At 47.8% G+C, this 21166-nt stretch overlaps 1 protein-coding gene across 1 annotated transcript in view; it reads left to right on the top strand.

The window, feature by feature from the left end:
• COL22A1 (collagen, type XXII, alpha 1) overlaps nt 1-21166 on the top strand; it is a 253420-nt gene that overhangs the window by 96668 nt on the left and 135586 nt on the right. Inside the window, exons 17-22 of the mRNA XM_012648005.1 lie at nt 4838-4891; nt 7045-7089; nt 11433-11477; nt 11744-11773; nt 12049-12102; nt 15818-15871. Coding sequence (XP_012503459.1) covers nt 4838-4891; nt 7045-7089; nt 11433-11477; nt 11744-11773; nt 12049-12102; nt 15818-15871 — 282 coding nt within the window. The remainder of the gene's footprint in view (nt 1-4837; nt 4892-7044; nt 7090-11432; nt 11478-11743; nt 11774-12048; nt 12103-15817; nt 15872-21166) is intronic.

The following is a 21166-nucleotide window of genomic DNA, read 5'->3' as shown; positions in this document are numbered from 1 at the left end:
TCATGGTTGAGAGGGGTTGGCGTTCCTGACGTGAGTGGGCAGAGAGAACGGGAGGTGGGCTTTCTGCACGGAGGCAGGCAGGGGCAAGAACGTGCTCCAGTGACAGAGAGCAATGGACGTGAGTGCACTTGTGGCAGGCAGGACGAAGGACGCGGCTAGTGCTGTACCCAGGCTGAGGGGTCAGGATGTGGTCCTGCAGGCAGTGGGAGCCTTCGGGTCTGGGGAAGGAGGGACGCCCGGGGCTGGATCCAAGGAAGACCCCTTTGGCCATGGGAAGGAGATGGATTGGAGCAGTGGGGCAGGATGAGGGTTAGGAGGCTGCAGGGGGCACTGATGCAGGACGAGGTGAGGTGGACCAGGCCTCTGAGAGCAGCAGAGGAACACTAGGCTGTCCTGCGTCACCTAAGGCCGGAGGGAAGGCTGCAGCTGAGGTCTGGAGACGACTCACATTCAGCTCTGGTGGTGGTGAGATATTCCACCAATTTGATATGAGATTTTTCTTGTATGTGAGGGAGAGGGGGATGAAACACACCACATGTCTCCTTCCCACATTAAATGTGTGTATCAACACCGAGATTTCAGAATCATCCAGAATGGGCGGCCCCGATGAGAGAGGCCAGGCTTTGAGTGGAGCGCGCGCGCCCTCTGCTGTTGGAGATTTGGGACTGCGGCCGTGGCCTTGGCGGGGGCGAGACGGAGACGCCCAATCCTCCCCTTTGGAGCTGTCTGAACGGGAGGATAGAGTTAGTCTCCTAGACTCAGTTTTCTTTACTGAAAATAGGAACGCTACATCACACGATTGTTGTAAATTTTAAATGAGATAGTGCCTGTTTCAACACCTGGTTCTCAGAAGAACAAAGGTTGAGTCCCTTTAATTTGTGTAAACGAGCACCTCTCCATCAATTAAACAAAACGAGAATCAGAGATCTTAGAGTTCTTGCAATGCAGCTGCATTTTTTCCTTACATCTTATCATCTCAACCCAGCTGGGAAATAGAGACCCAGTGGGGGTGGTTTCTCTGCCCGCAGCAGCTGGTTGTCCAGAGAATCAGGATTAGAACCCAGGTCTCTCTCGCCACCCTCATCACTCTCCCCGTCCCTTCTGTCCCCCAGCACACATCCCGCCCCCCATGCCATTCCCTCTTTAAGCTGATTTACTTTTCTATCCCCCACATTGTTCCATACACTTTGTTTTGCTTAACTATTTTAATATATGCTTTCCACGTGCCAGGCATTGTTGAAAGCTTTTTACATAGATTAGCTCACTTAACCTCACAGCAGCTTTATTGGGTAAATATCATGCTTCCTACTTGTAGGTGGGGAAACTGAGTCTCAGAGCTGTTGAGGAGTTGGTCCAAGATCCTGCAGCTTGAGTGTGGGAGAGCTCGGGTCTGGGCCTGCGGCCTGTGTCCAGCTACCGCCCGGGCTCCACCCACCAGTCCTGGCCTCACCCTCAGTCTATGAGCAGCTGCGTGAGCCCTGCTCATGGTTGTGCCTGGGTGGCCAGTGCAGTGGTGGCAGAACCCACCAGAACCCAGGCGACAGCAGCTTTGCATGCAGAGCCCGCAGGCGGGGAGTGGGCCCTCCAGGGTGGCTCAGGCCGACCCTGCCCTCCTGCTCCACTCACCACCCAACGGCTACCGGGCATTTCAGTTTGAGACCCTGCCCTGTGTACTCTTCCTCCTGTCTCTCCCTGTCCCTGCCTGTGTCTCTCTCTCCCTCAAATTCTCTCTCTGTCCTGTTTGTTGCTCTCTGTGTCTGTCTTTCCCTCTCTGTCCCCATCTCTCTGTTTCTCTGTCTCCATCTCTCTCTGTCCTTGTCTCTGTCTCTGTTTGTCTCTCCCTATCCCTGTCTCCCTCTAACTCTCTCTGTCTCTCCCTGTCTCTCTTTGTTTCTGTCTTTCTCTCTCTGTCTCTGTTCCTGTCTCTGTCTCTTTCTATCTCTATATCTCTCTGTCTCTATCTCTCTGTTTCTCTCTGTCTCTCCCTGTCTCTGTTTCTGTCTCTCCCTTTCTCTTCCTATCTCTGTATCTTTCTGTCACTCTTTGTCTTTATCTCTCCCTGTCTCTCCCTGTCTCTGTCTCTTCCTATCTCTGTATCTGTCTCTATCTCTTCCTGTCTCTCTCTGTCTCTATCTCTGTCTTTCCCTGTCCCTCTCTATCTCTCTGTCTCTTCCTGTCTTTCCCAGTCTGTCTCTTTCTGTCTCTCTCTCTGTCTCTGTCCCAGTCTCTGTCTATCTCTCCCTGTCCGCCCGGCTCACTTCCTACCCTCCTCCATCCTCTCATGCTCATCCTCTCACTCCTGCTCATGATGCCCATCTGTCAGCCCTGCAGCCACGGCCCGCCTGGCTCTCTTCTCTGTGCTGACTGGCTGTATAGACTGCTGATGCCATGTCCAGCCAGACCCTCTCTGTGTACCTGCAGCTGTCCCGAGTTGCAGCTGGGAGAGATCTTGGCCCCAGGCTTTACTCATCTTGGCCTGCAGGAGGAAGGCAGGCAGGAACTGGGATGCAGACAGAGCCCTCTGCTTCAAGGCAGAGATTGGTGCATAGCTGGTTGGCACACTTCCCTTTGCTCTGAGCCCTGTGGAAGTGCCAAGTTCCAGGGTGATATTTAGGAGGGTAGCCTACTGCCCTTCTACCGTGGACAAGGTGCACCCCTGAGGCTGTCCCTGTCCTCACTTATCAGTAGGAAGGTTAGATTCTGTGGGTCCTGAGACCCGGACCAACTCAACTACTTTGGGAACCCAAGGGAGAGCCCATGTGTTCTGCCAGGGGCTCTGCCCGGACCCTGTGGGGCAGTCGAAATGGCCCGAGGATTAAGGGTAAGGAGGGCTGTTCTGGGCCAGTCCTGGCACACCCAGCTCCGGTTAAGTGGCTTCACATCCCTGGGCCTCAGTTTCCCCATCTGTTTTTGGCCCTCGGGCCTGCCAACCTCACAGAGCTTGGAGGAGAAGATGTGGCCACAGATGTGGAATCGCTTGGCAGAGAGACAGACACAAGTGGCTCTCCTCCCATGAGTCCAAATTTCATTTGATGAAAGCAGTGCTTGAAAACAGAAATGTGTACAGCATGTTCCAGAATTTGTAAACAACTTTTGAGAGACAGAAAACATGAAGTCTGCATAGATGCAAGATGGGGCACTACAAACCAAACTGCAGAGTTGAGAAAGGTGCTGGACAACCTCAAGTTCAAATCAATGACTGTGGAGAGTGGGGGGTTAAAATGGGCAGTCAGCAATGACTCTGAGGCCCTGCACGGGGAAGGTGGAGTCAGGCAGCCCTTCCCTGTCCCCTGCTTGAACTGGGCGGTGGGAAGACAGCGTTTGTCCCCAGACTAAAGGAGAGAACCAGGTCACCTGCAAGCTCTAGAAGGAATAGGAACGCCTGCACAAAGAAGAAAAACTACTGCTGTACCCTCCAGTGAGGTTCCCCCCACCCAGCCCTGCTGTCACCAGAGGTGGGCTGTGGGTGTGCACAGGCAGACCACCCGCGACACGCACTGAGCACAGCAACAGTGAGCAGAAAAACAGTCTTCAACAACTTCAAGAGAAACAACATCCTGAAAGAAAGGCACCGACATTAAAAAGAAAAAGAAAAGAAAACAGAAAGAACAACTTGGGAAATAAAGTTACAGACAAATTAAATTTCAAATAAATTTTATGTGTAATCTTCTGGTCATTCAATAAATGCCACCTGGGGCCACTCTGGGAGGCTGACTGGGCGCTGGGGACACGAGGATGAAGGAATGAGCACACTGCACGTCCTCACGTGAGTGAGGATGGCAAACGCGATCGGAAATGCAGTTGAATTAAGGGAGGTGCGGGAGGTGGAGGTGAGGCCGCACCAGAGCAGAACAGGGCACTGATTCAGATTAAAAAGTCAAGGGGGTGACATCAAGCTGAGCCCTGAAGGGTACAGAGGGGCCAGCAGAGAGGACGTGGGGCGCAGCGCGTGGAGGCAGGAAGGAAAGTGCCGTATCTGAGGACCCCGAGGAGGGAGCCACGCTGCTGGGCTGCCCTGCGACAGCCGCTCCTGTTGGCACAAGCCTACCTGGGGAGCACCTGCCTTTGTCCCCCCACTGAGTTCCTGCAGCCCACCTGGACGCAGGAGGCCAGCTGAGCACACCAGACACTGAGTCAACCTGTGAGGAGAACACAGGGACATCTGTGGGCGCAGCAGGAAGAAGACCACGGGAGCTTCTGCCTGCCGGTCATGGCAGGCGTTTTGGACATGCCACCTCATCACTTAGCCATAGGTGTCCTTTGAAGAAGGGATATCCTAGTACACAGAACAGTCTCAGAGGTGAGCTGACTTGCCCGAGATCCCACAGCTAGTAAGAGGTTCAGCCCAGCTCTGTCCCAGTGTGAGCAGGTGGATGCACCAGTGGCGGCTTACTCTTAGCCAACTCTTGGGTCTGTCCCAAGCACTGGGAACATAGTGGACGTTCACATGTATTCACTGGATAAATGAATGATACATAAAATACGCCTGCAATTTTATTAACTTCGTTACAAACTTTACGCGTCCCTTGCTTCACCCCCATAAACACCCATGGGATGAAGGCACTGTGTGGCTCACAGAAGGCACATGGCCATCCCTGGGTCACAGATTTGAAAAATGAAAAGCAGAGGTAAGAATCGGGTTTCTTTGACCTTTGACCCAGGTTCCTTGGCCCCGAGCGACCATCCCCTGTAGGGCTGCTGTGTGTGTGTCCGGCTCTCCTGCACTGCGAGGTGTCCCTCCCTTTCTGTGACAGTAGCCACAGGGATGTCCAGCTGGCTGCTCCCTGGTGATCGCTTGATTCCTCTTTTCATTTCTTCATTTTCCTTGTTTTGCCAGGGGGAGCGAGGCCTGGATGGATTCCCCGGGAAACCTGGGGAGACAGGAGAGCAGGTAGGTGGGCTGGAACCCGGCACGGAGCTCTGTCCGGCCTCAGCACCTGGGCTTCCTTCTTGCTCCACTGGAGGCTCCAGGGGCTTAGCGGCCAGACCCCAGCTGGACAGCCACACCCTGACCCCGTGCACGCCAGAGCGCCAGGGATCCCGGTGCATACACTTCAAATCCCTTTTACATTGAAAATGTGATGTGTTGTCATCAGTGTCGAGGCAATGGATGACGTGCACGTGTTTACAGTGATGTATGCACAGGGGTGAACATGGCAGTGTTGTGCACAGAATAAAAGATTTGGTAACAACCCAGATGCTCATGAACAAGGAGCAAGTTGAGTAAATCAGGATGCTTTGAGTCAGGCAGTCATACGAAGCTGTGGAAATTCACAAAGAAACTGTGAATGTGCTGATGTGGATGGTCTGTGAGACACGTTGTTCATTGGGAAATGAAGTGTTGAATGGTATGGAGAAAAATGTACTTGTGATTTATATAGACATGGGCCATCTCTAGAAGGATAAGCAAGAAATTGATAACTTTCTTGCTAATTTGCTCCCAGAAGAGGATTTTAGGTGGCTGGCAGGGTGGGAAGGAAACTTTTACACACTTACATTTTGAGTCATGAATGTACGATCTATTCCAAAAATAACTAAATTTAAATATTTGAATGGTTAAAAAATTAAAATTAAATGAAACCTAAAATCATACATCCATATTAAAGCCAATTAGGAAAATACAATATCACATGTACTAACAATTTAACATAGTATATTAGGCAATATGTTCATATAATATAAAAATTGAACTACAGGTTAAATAATTAAAGGATGTCAATTAATTATATTCAAAATAAGTTAACTGTAATAAATATTAGTTTAAATACACTATATTATTATTATATAAATTAAATTGATAGCTAATCCCATCTCCCAGAAATAATACCTGGATTTCTATCTATTGTCATTTAATGAATTGGAATCATACTATTTTGTATCTCGTCCTTTCTCTCTCAACATTGTATCATAAACTTGTAACCTTTTCCTTAAATATTCACCAAAGGCATGACTAGAATGACTGATTTCTATTCTATGGTGTGAGTGTGCCACGGTTTATTAATTTGATTAAAAATATCCATGGTGTGCTGCCTCTGTGCCAGGCCTGGCTCTGGCACCAGGAATGCCCCCTTGGTGAAGGCAAAGAGGGAGGAGGCTCTTTCCCCAGGAGGGTGTCAAACAGTCACCCAGCAAGTAGAGGAGTGCTGATGGCGCAGGGTGCCAGGGCGGCAGACCAGGTGAGAGGGAGCAGAGGGAGCCGCCCGGGAGGTGCTGCTGTCCTGGGGCCTGTAGGTCTGTCAGATCTTTGCTGTTAGAGTGAAGAAGGTGAGGGGGGTGCTTGTGTGTCCACCCTCGGGTGCATCTCTAGGTATGTCTTAGGATAAATTCCTGTAAAAATCACTCTGCCAGTGGGATGCGTGTTGACTACGCAGCTGTCCCGCAGACTCTGTGTTTCTGTGCTGAAGCTGGCCTGGGGATGCTGGTGCAGGGCTTCCGGGAGCCCCTCCTATCGTCCTGCTCTTGCAGGAGCTCCCAATGCTCAGGCTTCCTCTTGGCCACTCTTGGAAGGCTTCCATGCAGGTACATTGGAGAGCAGGAGGGACATGTCCTCAGCGTCCCCTGCACCAGCTGTCTGGGACCTTGGTTTTCCTGTGGCAGAGTCTGGGTGGGCCTTCCCTTTTCCCTGGTGCCTGGAACCTCACTGGAGCTCACCACCGGTGGGATTTCCAGGCTCCGTCAGGCTCCACCCTCCACGCCCCAGGGCTCCAGGCAGATCTCAGTTATTCGCTTCTTCTGCCTCTTGCTCACACCCTCACATCCCTAAGGAAACAGGGCTTTGCTTCCTCAGAATGCATCATCCACACTACAGGACCAGTGTGATTCCAAAGGGGAAACCATGGAGATGTGGAGCTTGGGTTAGTTGGGGAAGAGGTTTTTAGTGATGAGCACAGTCCGAGAAGTCTGGTCTAAGCGGACCTTGGCTTCTGAGGAGGAGCCCAGCTCCACACAGCTCGGAGCTGCAGTTGCCCTCCGATCTCCTCCTTCCCCACCCTACCATGGTATCCTTAATGCTCGTCCTAACCCACCTTTTCTTTCTTCCTCCAGGGAAGGCCTGGTCCTCCTGGCATGGCAGGGCCCCAGGGAGAGAAGGTAAGCAGTACCCGGGGCTATAACAACTCTGGAGGCTGGACAAGCAGGTGTGCGAGCTGCCCACCTGAACAGGGCAGGGAGAGGGGCCTGGGCTGCAGTTCAGGGAATGAAATGCTCACAAAGGGTGGTGAGTTGGGTGTCAGGAACTCAGACATTTCCAGCTATTGTATTTAATTTTTTCCGACCTCTAGGGATAAAAGTCTATTAGAAAATAAAAATAAAATTCCTGTTATATAATACTCAGATGTATTAAAATCTTATGCTGTGTAAAATGCTTTTGGGACTAAGGAAGGCTACAAGTAATTACAAAAAAATAATCTTACAAATACTCCTTCGTTTTCACTTCTTATTCCTCCTTTTCTCCTTCCCTCTGGTCTACAATATTTTATAAATTCTTTTTATCAGAATATGAGTGATAAAATATACTAGCTGTTTAATAAACAAAAAATAGAAGTTGTATTTTATCATATCGGTCATCCATTTTAGAACATCTTCCAACAAGGCTTAACTAAATAAATGTGCTACTTAAAATTTCTGTATCTCGACAGAAATAACTGCATGCAAAAATTCTTTGCAAATGGTGAAGTGCTTACGAAGGTGTACGTGAAAATAATGACCTTCCTAAGCAGGCAGGATAACAAGAGAAGGTGTGATGCTGTATTCTAGATTGTAGTGGGAGGATGATGAGACACAGCCTGTGTTTGAGTACAAGAGGGTGATGTTCCCAGACAGGCCCTTGGGAAGACATCAGACATGGGATGGAGGGGGGCTGAGCCAGGAGGAAGGAGCCCCACTGAGACGGTGAGACCCGAGCAGCCTCGCTTCTGCTCAGCGTGGCTCACTGCGGGGTTCAGGTGAAGCTCATCATCTGAGTCAGTCTAGTTCCCAGCATACGCTCAAAATAAGGAAAAAGGCTGCTCAGACTCTTTGTAGAAGCAGACAAGGTACATGTTATAAATAAATAAACAGCACAGGCTGACACAAACCTCAGCTTAGGAATGCAGACTGGAGAATGTTAATGTCGTCCACACCGGCTCACTCGGGCTTCAGTTCTAGCTGAGTTAATTATTCCTTCTCCTTCAGAGTATTTTTAGAGTTGAGATGTACATTGTTATATTATCCTAGTGTCAGGATTTTAATATATTCCCGCAGTTCCTTTACAAGGGATGCTAAATCCTAAAATAGGTAGTTTATTTCAAGTCACTAAGGGGGAATGATCCTTGAAGTTTTGATCTAGGTAGAGTCTGCTTCCTGCTGCTGTCCGTGTGTGTGTGTGTGTGTGTGTAGTATAAATTCCAACTTCCACCTCACTTATAGATCTGGTTTCACCCCTTGTACTTGGGAAATTGCTGAGTTATCATTGCTTCTGATGATGAATGCAGCAGGAGTGAAAGGACAAGGTAAAAGGCCGTGGCATGGTCTGGGGGTTTTCTCTGGAATAATTGAGAAACCCAGTGAGGCTCAGGTGGTATGATGCCTCTCATCTCATTCTGAGGTAGCCTCACTGGGACAGATCTTAGATGCTATACAGTTTGAGACAGTCATTGGAGCCACGGGGGGAGATGATCTTTTTAAACTCCCTCATTTTACAGATGGGAGATGCCCCCCAAATAAGGGTTTCTTGCCCAAGACCCTGAAGTAGATTTGATTATAGACCAATGCCTGAGGTCCATGTTAATAATATCTATCTGTCCATCTAGTGATCTACCACAGACCTGACTATCAGAGGATGCATTTTTACCCCATATTAACAGTTTTACTGAATTGACTCCATGGTTGCATTAGTTATCCGTGGCTGCGTAACAAATGATCCTGAATCTTAGTAGTTTGCAAAAGCGATCATTTATGATCTTGTACAGTTCCTGAGGGCAGGAACCCAGGAACAGCATGGCCAATTGCTCTGGCTTGGGGTCTCTCCTGAGGTTACAGGCAGTCTGTCAAGTGGGATGTAGTTATTTCAAGGGTCCCCTGGGCTGGAGAAGCCACTTTCAAGCTCACTCACACAGTCATTGGCAGGCCTCAGTTTCTCGATGGTTGTCAGCCAGAGGCTTTCCTGCCTCCTTATGTGGGCTTCTCAAGAGCTCCACTCACAAAAGATGGAAATTGTTTCCCCCCACATGGGGCAGTGAGTGATGGGGGGCACAGTCATTTTTATAACCTAGTCTTGGAAGTCACATTCCAGCACTTCTGCTGTTGCTGTGGTCACATAAACAGACACTGCTTCAGTGTGGGAAGTCACTATGCACGCAGGATGTGGCTACCAGGCAGCAGGCACTGCTGGGACCATGGAGGAGGCTGGCTACCACGTGGCTGAAATTGGTTGTTACAAAATCATGTCACCCACATGGTGGAGAGAAAATGATTGTATGAAAAACTTCTGGTTTTATTACTTTACTAGATTTTTGACCTTGAATAAGTTCCTAAACATCTCTGTGCCCCAGGGTCCTCATCTTTAAGATAGGACAGATGGTATCATAGGGAAAAAGAGTTAATCCATGTTAAGTCCTTAAATAAAGGCCTGGAAGATAGAAACTCTCATTGCAGCAACTGTTAGCTATGTATATGTAAAAGCTAGCCATGCCAAAAAATACATTATAGCTCCGAATGCCTTCTAACATTCATGTATTACCAAAATATTAATAAAGTTTGTGGGAGTAGAGGAACAACTCACTCTGCTTGGAGCAATTGAAGATGCTCATGCAGAAGTGGAGACAAGCTATCTGGGCTGGGTGCTGAGTGCATGGACATCTTCATGCATTCATGCCATGGAAATGCCGGGAGACATTATAGAATGGTAAAAAATATAGTGTGTGTACATGCACGTGTGTGTAAAGCATGTGCTCACATGTGTGCACACGTGTGGGCAGTGGCAGCGTGGAGAGAGTAAAGCGGAATTATTATACGTGCGTGTATATATACTCAATTATTATATATGAGAAACAAAAAGGAAGTATAGTAAGAAAAATTGGCACTCAAGATATCTGACATAAAAACATGATTAATCGGGATTTTTAGAAAAAACACTGTCGAAAAGCAAGATGGTTTTTCCATGTCTTGGGCAGGAGTGGGAGATAGTGGATTTGGGAAGCAACACTTGAATGTATCAGTTTGGTGTCAGAGAAAACATTCCCTGTCCATGGGATATAATCCCTGATAGCAGGTGGGTCCTGGGCCGTCTGCTCTTACTCCTCAGCCTGACCATTTAGTAGCTGCTTTCATATTTATTCAGGACTCACTCATGCCTTTGCCGACTTATTCAATGACAGATTTTGAATGTCCCTACGCTCCCTGAGCTAGGCTCTAGGTAAAAGCAGAAGTTGTGTCCCGAAGCCACATAGGGGCATGTTGGCTGCAAGAGGTCTCCTTGCTTGAGCTGTAGGGCACTGGAGTAACAGCACCAAAGATTTTTTTGTTGTCATGGTTGAGAAACATGCCCCGTATAGAACCAAGATGTAACTCACACCCTGGGAAATCTGGTTGAGCCACAGCCACCGTAGCCCAGGTGGCCTGGGGTTAAGGAAAAAGAGGTACAAGACTTTTGTATAAAATGGGAGGTGATTATCACAGCATTTATTTTTTGTTATTTATTTGATAAATATTTATTGAATGCTGACTATGTACTGAACCATGAACTTGAGGTTCATTCCAAAAGAGTTCATCTCTGTTCTTGTTGTGCCTAACATAGTGCCTGGTACAAGCAGGTGCTCACTGAATAGTGGACCAAGGGCTGTTCTCAGGGAGCAGAGGGTATTCTGGGAACACTAACCAGACCTAGGCGCTGGGCTAGATATGCACAAAAGAGAAAATCAGATTTCTGCCTGAAGAAGCCTGTGATCTTGACGCAGAGATAAGAACAGACACTGAGAAGCATCCCAAGAATGGAAAGACAAGCACCACATGTACTCACCATCAAATTGGTATTAACTGATCAACACATAAGTGCACATATAAGAATAACATCTATTGGATGTCGGGCAGGGGGAGGGGGAGGGGGAGATATGCATACCCGAAGAGTGCCAATGCGCACATCCGAGGGATGGACACACATGAAACTTGGACTGGGGGGGGAGGAGGGAGGGCAAGGGCAACATACGTAACCTAAACATCTGTACCCCCATAATATGCTGAAATAAAAAAAAAAATCTGCAACCTAGGATACATTATAAAAAAAAAAAAGAACAGACACTGAGGCTTTGAGAACATTACAAGAAAGGGGAAGCCCAGGCAGAGCAATGACTTGTGTAATGGAGCACAGAGAAGGACGTGGTCTCCTGGGAGGTGGGAGACAGCAGGAGACAGTGGCATTGAGTCACCATGGTGAAATGTTTGTTATTTCTCTGCAGGGTGATGTGGGGCCTGCAGGACCTCCTGGAGTACCGGGCTCTGTGGTGAGTCACCAGCGGTCGGGATCAGGGATTCGGCACAGGACTCCTGTGCTGATAGCATCGGGCCATTGGGAGAGTCTATACTTCTAAGAATAGGGCAGAACTCTGCTAATGACACAGTTTGATGGAAGGCTTTCAACACTGAAGATGGCATAAAATCAGAGAAATGTCAGGCCTGCTGCCATGTGAATCCCCTTAACGGAGCTGAAAGACATTGACTACTGTTGAGAAAATGCCCACACCTTTGCTAACACTTGTTTATCTCTCAGGTGCAGAGAGAAGGCCTGAAGGGAGAGCAGGTAAGGGGCATGCAGGTCCTCCCAGTGTGGGGACTTAGGGCGCAGGAGCAGTAGAAAGGCCATGAGCACACCCATGCGGCTGAGCTCACATGGAACCTTGCAGAGACTCTCAGCTTGGCTTTCTGCCAGGAACGCAAATGCCCACACCCATACCTCTGGGTCCCTTTTGGGAATTCGGGAAGTAAACTCTGAGTCAGGAAAGTGCATGGGTGGTGGTGGCCCTGGTCATATGTTGGGGGAATCCTGGCTCACGTGTGTTTGGTTTGTGTTACCAGGGAGCTCCAGGACCGAGAGGTCACCAGGGCCCACCGGGTCCGCCAGGAGCTCCGGTAAGTCATCCCTCCCCAGTCCAGGGTTTGCTCTGAACACTTTCAATCTGGAAAATAATATTCATTCTCACTGTTGAGCACTGTGTTATCTCAGATGCCTCCATGTCACCCAGAGGGGTAGGTGCCATCATGATCGTCACTTAAGTGGGAGAAGCTGAGACTTGAAAAGGAGAAACAACTGGCCACAGATCACGCAGTCACCAAGCACGGAGCTGGGATTGAAGCCCGGGCACCCTGCCCTCAGAGGCCCAGGCCCCACACAGGCCATCACCGGGGTTTCCAGGCATTCAGTCTGGGGTTTCAGTTTCCCTTCAGACAAAGTAGAATAAAAACACTGGACACTTAAATACCAATTGAGTCATTTCCAAGGCATGTTCACTTTTCCCATGTTTCTGATTGATTCTGACTTTGCAGTGGCTTGGAACACTTTAGCCTTTGGTTTCTCCATCTGTTAAGAATTTAATGGTGTGTAAATAGCCATTTGGAAAGAGGCCATTCGGAGGGACCCTGTGATCATTTTGCGATATGAGTTCAGATACTAAGGACAATTAATAAGAATACAGTAAACTCCATGGGGGTCCGTGCTTTAATATTGCTTCTCCTGGCGATGTGCCGCTGCTTCTTTCAAGTCAATACACTTTACTGAAGAAAATAAGAGAATTCTTATTTATAAATGTTCATAAATCAGATGTATATTAAGCTATTGAGCCCCACTCCTTATTAAGATAAATGTATATGGTTTTTCTGGGGTAAAACTAGAAGAGACTTGGATGATACTTAATTCCATTATAATTAGAACAATTTTATATCAAACATTTGGATCAGAAAAGCTCCCTTCTCTCTCTATAACAATTCCAAGGCTCAGCTTCTAGAGCTGCCGACCCTTGTTATACCTGTTATAACTTCTTATTTAAAGAAGATACCGCAGGTGATGCAGTGTGCTCTCAATATATAACTCTCTCTGCAGATATACATACATATTTCAGATGCATTATCAGCAAGTATTGAATGTCTATATTACAGTATATTTTCTTATGAAACTATATGCATATTAAGTCTGCAGGGGTGAAGGTGTTACTTTTCATCTTTTACTAGTGCAGACATTGTTGACAGGAAACATTGAGTTGCTTGTACAAACTCACATGGCTATTAAGAAGCAAAACTGAACTTGAACCCAGGTCTGTCTGACTGTGCGGCCCATGCCCTTTCCTCACTGAGTGCACAGTGCAGCAATCCTTCCCCTAAGATGTGTAAGGGGACAGACTTCACTTCATGGCGTCCACTAAGACATAAGGAGCTACAGATGCTTGTTCCTGCTTAATCGAGAGACAGCCTTCTTGGCCTCTTTCTGGGATGAGACTATACAGATAGTCCTCGCCCTTTATGAAGATTATGTTATGATAAATGAAGGAGGGAGAGAAAGAAGAAACCTCAAATGTTTGTGACCACCTACTTTATAGCAAGTAAAATATTAAGGCTGAAGATACAGGGATGGAATAACACATGGACCAATCTCATCATCTAATAAAGAAGCTATGTAAATAAGAAAATAATTTCAAGTGAACATTTGCAGCCTCTAGAGGATTAATGGAAATTCCCTGCATGTCTCCTTCCTATGGTCCTTTATGCAGGATGCGTGGGGAGTCTGGACTCTCCCTACATCCAAGCAAAAGAACCCCTCAACCCTGCTGCCCAACAGAGTTGTCCATGGTCCTGAAGATGTACCCTAGACTAAGATACTCTCAGTGAACTGGGATTTAGCACAATACATGGTGTTGGTGATAAGATTCCCTTGGATAGACTCAAAAAGCAAACAGCCAAGCTAATGGCCTTGTTAAAAGGGGACAAGTAACGAGAGGTCCAAGGCTATAAGATTCTCAAGACCAGGACCAATATCTCTCCCATGTCTAAATCCACAGGGTTCATCACATGGTGGGAACTTAACACACGCTTGTAGCAGGATGGTCCCACAACAGGTATTCGACAGCAGCAAGAAAGTGGAGCCTGACCGCAAGTGTGAGCTTGGAGAAACAGGGCTGCAGAAATCACTTGGGATTAGGAGACAGAGCATCTGGTTTTATGTCCCAATTTTTCCAAGTAATTGTGTGCCTTTGGCAACATTACTTAATGTCTCTGATCCTCATTTGGTTCCTCCCTAACTTGGACATTGTCATCATCACCATCATCTTCATCTCCTGTGTGGACATGCTATGAGGGTTAAATGATCTTATTTCTGAAGCAGTGCTCTATAAAGCCTTATTAAGCCCAGCACTGATATCAGTTGTCATTTCTATCTTCTTTTGAGTCCCCAGAAGCACCTAGCTCAGGGCCCTCTGCAGAGGAGTCACTCCCTAAATATTCATTGGATTGAATTGAATTGAGAAGTTGGCTTCAGTGACTTCTATTGAGAATGGAAAATTTTGAGTTTGGTATAGCAGTTCCCAAGAGAGGAAGATGTATCCCCTTCTCTAAATGGAAACAGTGCACAGTGTTCTGCATCCAAATGCTGGCATCTTTCATCCTTTCCCCAAGATGAAACAGGCTCTGGTGCTTTCACCAGTGTCTGGTGGAGCCAAGGGGCCAGCTGGGCAGATCAATGCCAGGCAAGTCTTGACGCTTAATGACAACTCAGGACTGCAGGGTCTTCTCTCATTGTGTGTCCTGAGCTCAGCAGAATCTTGTGTGAGGAAGGGAGATTCAGACCCTCGATTCCTGCCGTCCTTGCCTTCATTTATTCATTACGTGGCGTTATCAAGAGAAATGACCTTGGACCTAAGTGCAACTTAGACACTTAAAGTTATGCAAATTTTGGCAATGGTAGCAATTAGTGTGATATTATTTATTGAAGATGAGGAAATTGAAGTATAGAGAGGACATTTCTGGCCAAAAGTCACCCAGAAGGGGCACTAGAGCTGAAGCTAGAGCTGAGGGCTTCAGTTTCTGCTCACATCTGGGCCTCGCTCTGTGGTAGGAGCCAGGTGCTGTCAGGATGCTCGGGTGCCGGGTCACAGGTTTAGGATCCCTCCTTTCTGAGAGCCTCGTGGTTGCTGAGGAGGTGGTGTGTTAGCCCCATGTCAGAGAGGAGGTGACAAAGTTGAGCAGTGGCCAAGCGACTTGTCCCAGGTCAGGAGCAGATACAAGACAGGGTGAGGGGGGCACGATTTGAATTAGGTCAACATGACCCCTCCCTGCATGGGTGCTCCTTGTTTAATTGAAATTGGTCTTTCCTGGGAAATTTCAGTTATTTATCCAGACTGTCATGTTTCGCATATCACTGTTTCCTGAGAGTCAGATAACCCAAACCAGTTTTTTCTGAGCCTGCAAGCTACAGGAGAAAGGACACTGGACTTAGAATTAAAGATACTGAGTTCTGGATAATTCTTTCCTATGTGCCTTGTGCAAGCCACAAAGCAAGCTATTTGGTCCTTACTGCACTCACGTGTAAAGTGTGAACAATGTCACCTACATCCCACTGTTAAACATACTTAATTAGATCAGATAGGTGCACGTGTTTTAAAGTGTTATAGATTTGACCGATTGGGATGCCATTTCCCTCCTGACCTCCCAATTTCCCTATTGGAATGGGATGGGGTTGCCTAATCCAATGAGAGTGATGTGTCAAAGCATAATCTATGCTGTTGAACCCTGCAGTGACCATTATCTCTCTCTCTCTCTCTCTCTCTCTCTCCCCGCCTCCCTTCTCTTCCTCCTGAAGGGTCTAATGGGCCCAGAAGGCAGAGATGGACCTCCTGGTTTGCAAGGTCTCCGAGTAAGTAAACTGTCTTTTCTTTCTTATGCCTTACCTTGCCCACACGGGTCCCAATTTTATAAGGTCATACAGAGGAGATGATGCCAGTTTTAGGGACTTGGAATGAATATTGAAAGTAGAACAAAGAGTTGGATTCAGTGCATCAAATATGGTTGAGGTCCTGCCGTGTGCTCTGCCTTGTGTTGGGTCCTGGGACGTGGAGATGAGTGTGTTGTCTGTCTGAGTCACGTCCATAGAGACAGGGCACCCCTGTGTGATCAGAGCCCCAGAGGAGGGAAGCCCAGGGCTGCGGGAACACAGGGAAGGGGCAAGTGACTCAGCCCAGGTTGCAGCCAGGGCTTCTTGAAGGAGATAATATTTGAGCCAAGTCTTGAGAAAAGAGTGAAAGAAAATCAGGGTGAAAGGATAGAGATCTGCATGTAAACATCCATATCATTTTGAATATCATAATATCTCATAACATTCCACTTAACTTCATTTAATTTAATGAAGCAACTGTCTTTTTATCTAGATTGTGCACAACTTATGGGTCCAATTCACCAGTAAGTGCAGCTCCTGACGCAATGTCCTGTGTTGTACAAAGTGGGGTGTGGAAGCACACCTGGGCAAGATGCTTACCGGGTGCCCTGCAGCAAATGGATTTGGACCCAGACCCAACTCTGAGTCCAACTCCTGCCAGGGTCCCTGGTGCTAAGTAAGGACTCAACTCACATGTGTTGAACTGTGACCCAGAACTGTCCAAGGGGATAACCCTCCAAAGATGGGATGGGCAGCTCTGCGGACTAGTGAGCTTGCTGCCCCTGGAGATTTCCGTTCATAGACCAGGTGGCCACTAACGGGTGGGTGGGAGTGGGGGTCCTGGCACCTGGTAGAGGCAGCCCCAGTCCATTCGTGGCTTCTTTTAGCCTGGGGAATCTGTCACTTGGTGAAGAGAATGGTGCCGTGTATTTGCTGCGGGTCGACTCTGTCTGGGGGCTGGGATCAGGACCTGCTCTTACCACTCAACACAGGCTCCAACCTGTCCTCACTCACCTGTGAACTGCAATTTTTGCTTTTCAAACAACTCTGCCTCCCGTAACTATCTCGAATCCCCAGGATTCTATGAGGAACTTATTTGAAGGCCAGGTGAATAAACATCAATCACCAAGACGTGTTAGGTGGGAGAAAGTCACTTGTCCTGTCCTCCCATTTGGCATCCCCAGCCCTGGCCTCAGTTTCCCTGTCAGTTAAATGGTCAGGTGGGTCCATGCCAGATTGCTTCCTCCTCTGTGCAGTGGGAGGACCCCAGACATGGGAAGGAGATGCTCAGGGTTTGAAGCTCTTCTCCACTCCTGCCAGCTGTGCGACCTTGCATGTCACCTCTTCTCGCCAGGCCTGTTACCTTCTTGTCGCAATGGGACGGCATCACCACGGTCAGAGTTGTTATGAGAAATAGTGCCCAGTAAAGGGGCTTGGCTCCAGGGTGGGCAGCAAGTCATGCCAGCTACTGTGGCTCTCATTCTGTCAATATGCTTGTGCACAATCTCCAAAGAAAACAGCAATCTTCGTATGTCTGTGTAATTGATGTTTGTGTGAACCTTGCTTCATTTTGTATTGAACTGAAGCAAGTGTTCCTTTTCCTAACATAATATTAGACGGTAGGTGGAACTGTTTACATAAAGACGACTGCAAAGGTTTTTAAAAGCTACATGTTTATCTAATTTATTCTTATTTATCAGGGGAGGGAACTTGCTTGGCACTTGCTGGTCAGGCCCACACCTTCTTGGATATGACCTCCTGGAACTTCCTGGGTGTGCTTCCCAGGGATGGCTGTTGTCATCATCAGGAACACTTTTACTCCTGTGAGCAATAGCAGCTCCCCATGCCTTGGGGCTTGGGTGGGTCCAAGCTTAACACAGCCAAGGGGTCTTGGAAATGGACAAATACAGCAAGTCTGGAGATTTGAGCACTAAAACAAGGAGACCCAGAGTAGGGAGCAGGGCAGAGGGACTGGGTAGTGCGAGGACAGTGGTAGAGTGGGATACGATACCTACTGGGCTCCGACTATGTGTCACCCCTTGCAGCCACCCTCTCACCCCCACACCAACAGATGAAGGGTGTGCGCTGATGTAACACAGCTACCTGCTACCTTTCAGGAATTCACACCTAGGACTGCCTGTTTCTGAAGCCTGACTTCTCCTTTTCTCCTTTCTTTCCTTCCATGTGTCAGTCTGTTGACAAAGCTCACTATGAATTCTTACGAAACACAGAGACTCTGGGAAGTGCTTTGAGATTTTCTGAAAAGATTATGGTCTCAACAAACAGGAACTCACAGTTGATTAAGGGACTTGATGCCTATGAACAGATGACCCAAATGCCTCAGTGGAGACTGACAGGGACCGTGGGTGTTTGGAGGAGGAAGGGAGCTCAGCCTGGGGGCAGGTAGAAACCAGGACATCCCAGGGAGAAGCTGGTATTTGTGGTGGCCTTGCAGGAGTGAGCGGGTTTCAGTGGGAGCTGATGGGAACCTTGAAGTCAGTCATCTGGATGCAGGAAGTGTCCCTGGAGAAGGCTCCCTGCCCCTGTACACTGACTGTGCCTATCCACTTGGAGATGGGCCTCTTCTTCTCCAGTCTGGAAGCACAGCCGTGTAATTGAGGTGGCCGTGGACATGGCTTCTAGTTCACCCTCTGACAACACGGGGACATTCAATCCCTCTTCTTCTTCCTCTTGTGTTTCTCTTGTCCTTTCCTATCTTCACCAATTTTGCACTTGCCCTTCTTGCATCCTGCCCGTTTTCATCTCCCCTTTCCTTCCTTCCACAAATGCATCCATTCAACACATATTTCTTCTGCATCCCCTGGGTGCCAGCCATGGTTCTAGGCAAGTGAGTCATTCAGGAAGAAGGAGGAATGCCCATGCCCTCATGGTGTTTGTACTCCGGGAGGCAGGGAAAGAAGCAGCATTTGAGTAGGTGATGCAGGAAGACCCTCTTGAGAAAGGCATACTTGATCAGGCCCTCTGGAGGTGGGGAGCTGGTGGGGCTGGAGGCTGGGGAAAAGCCCACAGGCAGAGGGGACTGCAGAGCTCAGGCCCCAGGGCAGGCACAGGCCTGGAAGATTTGAGCCCAGAGATCCCCGTGACTGGAGCCAGCCAGGAGCCCAGCAGCAGGAGATGAAGTTCACAACAGGCATGTGGGCCATTGTAAGGACTTTGACTTTTACTGTGGGGAAAATGTGGAGCTATTGCATGATTTCAAAAATGTTTGATGGTAAAAAAAAAAAAAAATTGATCATATACAAGAGTAGAAAGAACAGTGAAGCAAACCCCTATATACCCAATACCCACTCAACACTCATCAAGGCATTGAAAAATCTGATTTATACCAACACTCACTTCTACCCACCACTGGGTTAGCTGAAAGCAATTCTCCAAATCATCACATCATTTTGTTTCTAAATATTTCAGTATGCTATCTCCAAAAGATACAAAGTCGAAAGAGAAACAAAACCATAACACCATTATTCCCCCTAAATCTATAAAAACTACTTCTTGATGTTTCATCAAATATTCATTCAGTGTTCACAATTTCCCCATCTCATCAATTCTAGGTACGGTTTGCTCACATGGGGTTTTGAGTACAGCTGTGGCAGGGCCCCAACTACATTCTAAACACATCCATTTGTCTTCTGTGCTGAGAACAGACTGTGGGAAGAGGCCAGTTGGGAGACTCTCACCCTGATTCAGTGAACAAGCCGGGGCTGGGAAAAGCAAAGGGTTCTGAGCACCTGTCCTGGTACACATCATGGGCTGGACACTGGGAGTACCAAGAAAGACGCAGAGGTCATGCCCTGAAAGGCCCAGCGTCTAGCAGAGGAGAGTGAACCAAGAGGAGGCAGGATGATGATGCACATTGAGACAGGGTGCCGTGGAGCACAGGGGACGGCCCCTGCTTGTCCTGCCTCCTCTAGTGAATTGAAGGCAATGACCGAGACCAAGTGGGTCTTTGTGGGCCCTTCCAGTAGTCGTTGGTGAGCCCGATTCAGGCTGTGCTCATTCTATGGATGTTGCTAGTTCAGTGCCTGCACCTATGGAAAAAAGAGTAGAAGCAAATTGTAATGCTGTCGGCTTGGAAGCAGCTTCCTGTTCACGCATCCTCCAGCTGAGTCAGGAAAACCCGAGACAGGATGACTTATTCAAGAAATTACATCTCTCCTTCCCTCGCTGCGACCTGTCATTTCCTCCTCATCAATTTCAATTGAAACATCACTCAGAAGAGCACCTGAACGTCCCAGCACACGCTCAGGCTGTACAAAGGGAAGGCACAGGAGGATGACAACACGCAGGAACCTGCACATTGAGATGCAGACGCTAAACACGGGGCGTGCAAAGGAATCCAGGCCCTTTATTTTAGAGATTAGCAACAGGCAGACAAGATAATCCTTGGCGAGGTAAATACATTTATTTTGGAGAAAGCTGCTATTTTTCCACAATGACATGGTGAAAGGAGAGAATTGGGAGATAAGCGTGCCCCACGCCGTCCCGCAGAGCGGCGGAGGGTGGTAGCTCTCATCAGACAGGGAGGTGGAGAAGGACTGCGTTTCTCTTCCAAGGCTTTAATTTCCTCCTGGCTGTCTGAGCTAGGCAGTAAGGAGGTTGATCAGGGAGCACTGTCCCCTAGCTAAAGTGAGAGATGCTGCAGTTGCTTCTGAATCCAGAATGTTCCAGCAGGAGAAACAGCCCAGCTCAAAACCACTGCAGCGCTGGGATACTCCAAAGCTTTCAGGAATCTCACTTTTCCAAAAAAATTGTCAACCCCACAACCTCCACCTCAAAATAGCTGTCACTCTCACACAAGCCTATTTTAATTTTCTATAAAAGAACTGATCTGACATTTTTCTTATTTATTAATTTGTTTATTTTTGTTTTTTCCACTAGAATGCAAGAACATGAGCGCAAGGGCTTTTTTGGTCTTTATTCTTGTATCTGCAGTACTGAGAAATATGTCTCCCACCTCTAAAACATAGAAAATATGTAAATATAATATGAACAAGCATATGAAATATGCATAAATATACAATGGCATTAATAAACATCTCGTAGGATTATGGTACAAGAGTGAATGAATCACACTTGGATTCGGCTTTCTGGGCAGCAGACACAATTGTGTGGGGTGAGGTCAGCAGCAGGACCCAGAACTGGGTGTCTGGTCACCCAGGTTCTGAACTTAGACAGGAAATGTCTAATTTTAAAGAAGAGACTGTGGTCCCTTGTTATGTCTTTGCCTTGTTCTGTGGCCCAGCTGAAACAGCCTAT

The sequence above is a fragment of the Propithecus coquereli genome, unplaced genomic scaffold, assembly GCF_000956105.1.
Source record: "Propithecus coquereli isolate 6110/MARCELLA unplaced genomic scaffold, Pcoq_1.0 Scaffold28, whole genome shotgun sequence".
Taxonomy (NCBI): Eukaryota; Metazoa; Chordata; class Mammalia; order Primates; family Indriidae; genus Propithecus; species Propithecus coquereli.
The sequence above is the reverse complement of the archived record's forward strand: the minus strand, read 5'-3'. Positions and strand labels throughout refer to the sequence as shown.